Source organism: Daktulosphaira vitifoliae, unplaced genomic scaffold (assembly GCF_025091365.1).
Source record: "Daktulosphaira vitifoliae isolate Bord-2020 unplaced genomic scaffold, ASM2509136v1 Scaffold_4, whole genome shotgun sequence".
Lineage (NCBI taxonomy): Eukaryota > Metazoa > Arthropoda > Insecta > Hemiptera > Phylloxeridae > Daktulosphaira > Daktulosphaira vitifoliae.
Genome location: NW_026099575.1, coordinates 4934219 through 4942993, shown reverse-complemented (window position 1 = coordinate 4942993; position 8775 = coordinate 4934219). Strand labels below are relative to the sequence as shown.

General features: G+C 24.5%; 1 protein-coding gene, 1 long non-coding RNA gene and 1 other non-coding gene across 3 annotated transcripts; all 3 read right to left on the bottom strand.

Moving 5' to 3' along the window:
- Positions 1–1993: 1993 nt before the first annotated feature.
- On the bottom strand, positions 1994–4505 carry LOC126904606 (sentrin-specific protease 1-like). The gene is made up of 6 exons (XM_050683758.1): positions 4342–4505; positions 4024–4127; positions 3635–3784; positions 3374–3506; positions 3113–3217; positions 1994–2840 (listed from the first exon to the last, which is right to left on the bottom strand). The coding sequence occupies exons 1-6, from the start codon at positions 4493–4495 to the stop codon at positions 2254–2256; spliced, it is 1233 nt and encodes a 410-aa protein (XP_050539715.1). The 5' UTR covers positions 4496–4505; the 3' UTR covers positions 1994–2253.
- A 792-nt stretch (positions 4506–5297) lies between these two features.
- LOC126904615 (uncharacterized) lies at positions 5298–6506 on the bottom strand. Its single transcript, XR_007703782.1, has 3 exons — positions 5968–6506; positions 5761–5905; positions 5298–5698 (listed from the first exon to the last, which is right to left on the bottom strand). It is a non-coding gene; the product is annotated as an uncharacterized LOC126904615 (long non-coding RNA).
- A 1445-nt stretch (positions 6507–7951) lies between these two features.
- Positions 7952–8024, bottom strand: Trnaf-gaa (transfer RNA phenylalanine (anticodon GAA)). The gene has a single exon. It is a non-coding gene; the product is annotated as a tRNA-Phe (tRNA).
- Between the last annotated feature and the right edge of the window lie 751 nt (positions 8025–8775).

The following is an 8775-nucleotide window of genomic DNA, read 5'->3' as shown; positions in this document are numbered from 1 at the left end:
GATTATAACAACTACGTTTGGTAAAAAATATGATACACACAACAAAAATTATAAACAATTAAATTCTAAACAATTTTTATACGAACATTTTTATTGTATGTTGAATATTTCGTCTGCAATATTTAAATAAACTAATAAAAACGATTTCAACGGTAAAGATAAAAATGTGTTGTTTTTTAATTTTAATGACTAAGTATTATACATACGGCTTTTTTGCTAATGACATTTTTTATGGTAAACATTTAGTTCTATAAATTTAATTCTATAATTTTTCCTGTGAATAGAATAGATTAAAAGATAAGTGACAAAAACGGAAAAATTACCCTCACAGTCAAATTTTCAACCCTCTTGCGGCACCTGAAGATATAAAAAAATTTTTTTTTTTTTTTATCTCCCATAATCAGGAGACTAAACTGCAACTTTTTTTTTCTATTAGAATTCAATTATCAACATTTTCAATATTTCGTTCCACCCTATTATACAGTTAAAAATGAAAAAATAAAATCGAGAATTTTCACACAATAATAGCNTAAAAAATAAAATCGAGAATTTTCACACAATAATAGCATTCGGTAGCCATTTTCACCGTGAAGATAAAATAAAGTCCCAAATTTTTTTTTCGCATAATAAAGTAAATTACATTAGCTTTAATTTAAGATATATATAAAAGTGTCAGACTTTCCGGAACACTTTCAAAATTTAAGTTGAAAAAGTAAATTTTTTGTGAAAAAGTGGTCATTTTAAATCCCCCCCTGTGGGCAGGTAAAGGGTCAGATATAAAAAAAATATATACCAAATGATAGGTAAAGACATCATGCATCTATAAAAAAAAATTTATATTGATCCATACATCTTTCAAAAAGTTATAGCATTATAAAGTTAAAAATATAAAAAAGAATTTTTTTACAAAAATCGTATTTTTTTTATAAACTTTGATGTCTGTTTTCACCATGAAGATAAAATAAAGTCCGAAATTTTTTTTTTGCATAATAAAGTATATTACATTAGCTTTAATTTAAGATATATATAAAAGCGTCAGACTTTCCGGAACACTTTCAAAATTTAAGTTGAAAAAGTTCTACTTTCTACATGCATTTTTATGTTTTGAAACCCCCTGTATTAAGGGAAATGGTCCAATTAAAAAAAAAAAGTATGTCGAATGAAAGATCTATATAAATATTACTTCTCATAAAAAAATTGTAATGATTCATACATTTTTCAAAAAGTTATAGCATAATAAAGTTAAAAATGTAAAATACAAAATCGAAAATTTTCACACAAAAATAGCATTCGGTAGCCATTTTCACCATGAAGATAAGATAAAGTCCGAAATTTTTTTTTTTCATGATAAAGCATATTACATTAGCTTTAATTTAAGATATATATAAAAGTGTCAGACCTTCCGGAACATTTTCAAAATTTAAGTTGAAAAAGTTAATTTTTTGTGAAAAAGTTGTCATTTTAAATCCCCCCTTGTGGGCAGGTTAAGGGTTAAATTTATGAAAAAAATATACCAAATGAAAGGTAATGATATTATGCATCTATATAAAAAAGAATTATATTGATATGTTCATTTTTGAAAAAGTTATGGCACTTTTAAGTAAAAAAAATTGAAAAAATTTCGAAAATTAGCGATTTTTAAATTTGTAATTTTTTTGGAGGTTTCCCCCATTTACGAGGAACGAGGGCATTTTTTTCAATTTTTGAGGGTATTGTCTTCGACTAGATACAATTTGTGATCTTTTGACGTATCATTGAAAGAAATTGGATAAACACATCTTAGTAAAACCAATACCTTCTCAGCTTCGCATCGAAGCTAAAAATAAACAAAATTTATGAAATTCTTTATGAATCGTCATTTAGTAAAATTAAAATTAAGTTGTTAAGATACGCTTGTTAATTAAAAAATTTATAATTGGTTGACTTTTTAACTTAATTGTNCTTGTTAATTTAAAAATTTATAATTGGCTGACTTTTTAACTTAATTGTATCCATAACTGTATATTATAATATTTGTATATTCACATAACAAGAACATTAAATTATTTCAGTTAAGATAAATTTATATTAAATTTGAATTTCTTAAATGAAATGTTACAAAGAAAAATAAGATTAAAATAAAATAACAAAACAACAATTAAACATAGAAAAAGTAAAAAAATGTTTGGTGTTAACAAATAAAAATTTCAATTTATAGTGAATATTATGAAAATTGATATAAAATACAAAAATAAAATTTCATTCATAAAAATATTAATTAAATAGCTCGCCAGCAATAATTTCATTTTTGTGTCTTAATCTTATAAAAGGCATAAAATTTGCATTTATTGGTGTTGTATCTCCTCGAGACATTTTTTCTGCAAGCTCAACAGTAAATGGCCCACAATCATGTCCATTGGTTTGGCGAGATGTCTCGCCTATTTGTAATGTCCATGTAGAAGTTTTTCCTTTTTTGTCCATCTCCCATTCAATTAAGAAATTTTTTAATACCATTGAATAGGGACCCTCATACGACTTAAGACTATCATATGATGTCACAGTCTTTTCAGGTATGTTAACCACTGTCAATATCCAATGACTCTCATATACATTCATGGGCACAAAAAGTAATTTTATTGTGTGAATATCTTTTTTTATCCATCTTCTTACAGCTGGATAACCTCCTCGAAGATACGCTACAATAAAATCAGTGACAACTGCATAAACTTCACCTTCTGACCGTTTTACTATCATTTTAATGTACTCATTAATTGTGTCTGAAGTATACCAAGATGTGGGCGATATAAATGAAGGTGCATTATATTGATCAAGAGATTTTGTGTTCTGATCTTGCATTACTTCTGCAAGTGTAACCATATTTAAACATTTTTCATAAAATTAATAAAAGACTTTGTTGAACAGTTTACTATTATTTAGGTTTATTTAAGGTTTTGAAATATGAAATTATACACGTATAATTACTTTTATTTAAAATATCCATGGACCCCCTTAATGACACGCCTCTGCAGAAGTTATATTAATTTAACTCGTATTATTATAATTAATTATGTTTAATAAATAATCTTTTTTTATTTAATTTTACATAAAATAAATAGATTAAATAACTAATTACCTTTTTCTTTCTCTGGTACTTTTATTACTTCAATAGTGGACAGATCAAGTAAATTTACGTCATTCGGTGTATTTAAGGTCAAACGATTAGAACTGACTTTTGGCTCTAAAATAATTTATGTTTCAAAATATTACATATTTGTTTCAAAANGAACTAACTTTTGGCTCTAAAATAATTTATGTTTAAAAATATTACATATTTGTTTCAAAAATCAAAACTTCATATTTTTTAAAAATGAATTATATTTTAAAAGTTGTATACTTTTTATGACTTTTTCATCTTCTTCGGATGAATTTCTTTTTAAATTTGGTCGAGCAGTAGTATTAGAAGATATCTCAAAAAGTTGTTTTTTTATTTCGGATTTTTTGCGTTCCAAATTTTTCTTATGAAAACTCTTAACGGATCATAAAAATATATTTAATTATATGATAAATTTATTTAAGAAATCTGCTTTAAGTCCAAAAAATGGTTTAGGGTATACCATAAAATCTTTTTATTGAAATAAAGCATAATAAAATATACCTTTTCTAACAAATCAGCTGATATTAATAGCGGATTGTCTTTTGAAATTGCTATATTTTTTTTTTCTGTTGAATTTAAAATTTCATTTTTATATTTTTCAGATTTTTCATTCTCAAAAAGTATTCCGAATTCTCTTTGCTGCATCATATTCTAGGTAACCAAAGAGATATTTATATAAACAAATAAACTATACTTAATATTATATTATTATCTTCGATAAAAATTGAATTTCCCATAAAAATTTAATAGAAAAAATAGCAGAATAATGTTAAACATTATGTTACCGCATTTATATTAAGGGGGTTGATAGTTTATTTTATATTTTTGAATCAGACAAACCCCAATAACATAGCTAAATCGAATAAATATATTAATATAATTATAGTTACCAATTTTTCTGGAATAATTTTATCATTTTTATTCGTTTTTCGATACGTGCGTTTTTTTGGAATAATGGAATTTTTTATAGGATAAATATTTTTATTAATAATTGCTGCAAATTGAATATAATTTTAATAATTATTAATTAAATAATCAATTTCGAAAAAGGTTTTTAATATTAAAATAGTTAAATTAAAGTAAAGCGACTGAATTATTGTTATATATGAATAAGAGAACTTATTATTAATTTTTTTTATATTTTATATTAAAAAACTTTTTCTCTATTCGAAATAGTTAGTTTAATTATTAATCTTATTAGTGTTTACAGATAATTCTTCCATCTTTAGATGACTTTTTTGATAATTGTCCTTTATTTGTATTATTTAAAACACAATTGAAATGCATGAAACGACGATTCCATATTTCTTCAACTCTGCGTATGACCTTATGTAATTTTGATTCATTTGTTTGACCAAACATTTTTTTTTCACTTGCCACNTGACCAAAAATATTTTTTTCACTTGCCATATCAATAACTAATTAAATAAATCTTAATAATTACACAAGACGATAGTTTATTTTTCACGGGAAAAAACGAAGTGAACTGAAATGTCGATAAAATCAACATTTACATCTAATTGTCAAGGAAACTTAATTGTAAAAATTCATTAAAAAAATGTATAAGCCAATTATAAATAAATTTAGTATAAACAATACTTATTTATTTTAATTGTATTATTGGTCAAAGAATACAATATTTTAAGAATAATACAGAGAATTATCAAAAAAAAAAATATATATATATATTTTAAAGATATTTTGAAGAAAAACCTTTTGTATTTGTTTGTTTATTTATTACATTAGTTTACAAATGATAGAGATTTTTTTATGAAAGTTCAAGTGAAATAAATTTGATATCGGTTAACAGAATATTTATGCATATAAAATTTAATCTGTATGAAATAAAATATCAACGTTTGGATTTATTCTCTTGCAACTATTAAAAATTTTGCCCATGTGAAATTGCTATTTCCATTTAGTTATTAACAAAAAACATCATGCCATGCGATTATAATCAACATAAAAATTTATTAAGTTGAATATATAATATAGTTTAACAATTTAATTAATAATTGATAATTAATAATTAATAATAATTGAATTAATGACATAATAATTCTGATAAAAGAAAATAACAGGAGATTTGAATTAATTTTAACGACTTTAACAAATCGAAAATAACTTTAGGGTTTAACTACCTATAGATTTAATTATTATTTGCATTTTTAATGTTATTATTATTATTATTATTTTTGACAATAACGGCTATCTTTGTAACTTCAATGAAAATGACAAATTATCCAAGAAAATCAAGGAAATTTTAGAGATATATTAAGATACAGTGCCCAAGGAGATGACCGTTTAAAATAATTTTTGGAAGCTGAAGAAACAATAAAATATACAAGTGAAACACTTCAAAATGAAATAATTGAATCCTGTAATAAAATTATTTTAAATAAAATCGTAACAAACATAAATGCCCAAAGATGTTTCAAAATACTTGCTGATGAAACGGCCGACATTGGTGGAAGCGAACAAGTAACTTTGTGTGTTCGATATTTAGATGTTGAAAATATGATTATCAAGGAAGAATTCTTCAGTTTGTGCCTACAACAGATACTACTGGAAAAGGTTTATATATTATTATTCAAAGTTTACATTCATTTGGTGTAGAAACAAAATACCTTAGAGGACAGTGTTACGATGGATGTGCTTCTATGTCTGGTCAATTTAACGGAGCTCAATCTCTTATTCACCAAAGTTATCCGCTTGCGACGTTTGTTCATTGTGCTGTTCATGTTTTAAACCTTGCTATTTCTTATTCATCTTCTATACAAGAAACACGAAATTGATTAGGAACAACATCTAAAGTTAGAGATTTTTTCATATACCCAAAGCGAAAAGATGTGTTGAAAAGTCAAATCGAAGAAAGTCAAAAATGTATAACTAAAAAATCATTAAAACAATTATGTGCGACTAAATGAGTTGAACGTTTTTATGCTGTCAATGATTTTCTTGAGCTTTTTGTGTACCTAATTGAATCGTTATTTATAATTTCGAAGTGGAATGACACTGAAACATCATCAAAAGCAAGTAATTTACGAACATCAATACTGAAAGGAGATTTTATTATTTGTTTACTTATTATAAATAAAGTATTTAGTTATGAGTTACTTTGTTTAAAACAACTTCAAAGAAATTAGCAGGTACACAGCATTGTTATTATCAATGGTAGTAAGGCACATTGTTGTGAGTTTATAAATACACTAACTGACAATACAGAAAGTATATCTATGATAGTCATAATTGATAATAAACAATCCGTGACTACGACATTGATATCATATAAACCATTTAGCTACCTGTATTTGTAATCATATCATCATGTGTATTATACATGTATATTAACTCAAAATTTTGAAACTTTAAATGTTTATATCTAATAAACTAATAAAGTTATGTTAAAAATTCAAATGCCATTTAGTATTTAATTAAAAATCCAAACATTTTATTATATTCAAAATATGTGTTCCCATTTAAAAGACAAAAAGACAAAGTTGACACTCTTACAAGGCATAAGGGATGAACATAAAATGTTANCACCCTTACAAGGCATAAGGGATGAACATAAAAAGTTTTAAATAGTTAATAATTTAAGAATAATGTGTAACTAAAGAAAACCAAAAATAATGTTTAAATTATATTTATTCTACAAGTAAATGAGTGGGTTATGATAAAAAAATCAGTCTGTATACTGCAATATAGTTTATCATTTGTAAAGCTGGGAGTAAAACATTTTTGTAATGTTTCGTTTAATTGTAATTTCCTGATCTATTATTACTAGACCAGGAATTAAATATTTATAAACATTTTTGAAAACGATAGTATTATTAATTTTGCAAAAAGAAGAAAAACAAAATATTTTAGTATATAAGACGAAATGGAATGAATCGTAGAGGAGAGAGGACCTTAGGAGCACCGAAGGTATTCTTTTTTCGCGCGGTACGTTTATGACATTAAGTTTTCATTTTGTGTATTGTTTTACTGTGTTTTTAGTGTATATTTATTTTGTATGTTTTGCATTATTTAATTATATCTATAATAAATACATTTGAGTTATTATTAAACTTTAATTACTTTAAGTTAAGACACTAGGGTTGTTTCTTTTAAGAGAAAACAGTACCAAAATTTTAAATTTCAAATTATTTGTCAAATCCCAAAATAGTAATTAGAAAAATAGTAAGCCACTGGTAATAACAAAAAATTATTGAATTTGTAACGAAACGGATGTAATTGAAATATTAACGGCACAGTATTTTTATTTAATATTATATATTAGTAAATTATTAAGAATTAAGTTATTAATTGTTAGTACTTTTTATATATTTAATTTAATGATTATTATATATTATCTTATAGAAAACTTCTATAACACTTTATTTTTGTTAATTATGAAAATAAATTACACATTATTGTTTAAGCATTTCTATTCTGGAGATATATGTACATCAATACATATAAAAGCACAGTGTCAAAATCAAAATGGCGCCTTAACAAGAAAAAACACTATTCCATGTGATAAAATGTCAATTTTTTTAATATACGTTTTTTCTCATTAATAATATCGTACATTTTTTTATGGAATACTTAAATAATTTGTTGCACGGAATTCTGTAAAAGATTAACTCTGAACTACATATCCTGTGTAGTAAAATACATAAAAAAAATATTACGTATACAAACTAAGGTTGTGCAAAATTGCATATTATAGCTCTTCACGAAAGTAAAAATGTTTCTGAATTATATTTAAAATACTATTTTATTTATAATAATAAAATATATTATAAGTTAATAAATTAAACTGCAAAAAATCAATGCCGAAACCAGGGATCGAACCAGGGACCTTTAGATCTTCAGTCTAACGCTCTCCCAACTGAGCTATTTCGGCTGCTTGATTGATAGAAGATTTTAGAGTTATTTAATATAGTACTTACACTATTACTTATAATAAATTATTTTTCTAATAATATTATACCTAATAAAAACTAAAAATATATTTTTAATTTTTATATCCAAAAATATTAAGAAACTCGTAAAGTTTCTAGTAACTTCTAAAAATTTTCATTACACAATTTTAGTTTTCATACATACAAGTAATAAATTTTTATAACAAATTATGAATATTGATATTCAAATAATCATATATAATCTCTTTAAAATAAAAACTTGAAAGTAAAAATGTAGGAATTTAAAAAAATTTAATTTCCATAAGCATGATTTAATGCTTTTAACAATAATTTTTCAAACAATACGAAATTATTAAAAAATTCAATTTTCTAAATTAAAAAAGAAAATGTTGCATATATTAACTAGAATATAATCTTCATTCTTACTATAGACCTCATACTAAATATAAGAGCCTTATAATGTTACAAATCTAGTTGTAATAACTCAATTCATTTAGAATCTCCCTTTATATCCTATTTTACTAAGCCCCTCACGTAAGCAACCTCTGGAACAATTTTACGGTTTTTCGCCCGTTAAAATTCCCGTTTTTCTCTTTTCGCCGCATTTTTGGTACCGTTCGACGGCCCTTCCGGTCCCACGTCTTTTCCTACCTTCGTTCGAATTTTTCGCCTTCTCCGTTTTCTTAAATTCGCGAAAAACGCTATTTCCTGGAACGGAAAACGACGCGAAAT

Coding starts and splice junctions, on each gene's coding strand:
- LOC126904606 (XM_050683758.1), bottom strand. CDS start 4,495: ATGTTTGGTCAAACAAATGAATCAAAATTACATAAGGTCATACGCAGA. Junction 4,128..4,341: donor TAAAGATGGAAGAATTATCT/GTAAACACTAAT, acceptor TTCAATTTGCAG/CAATTATTAATAAAAATATT. Junction 3,785..4,023: donor AAATTATTCCAGAAAAATTG/GTAACTATAATT, acceptor TTGGTTACCTAG/AATATGATGCAGCAAAGAGA.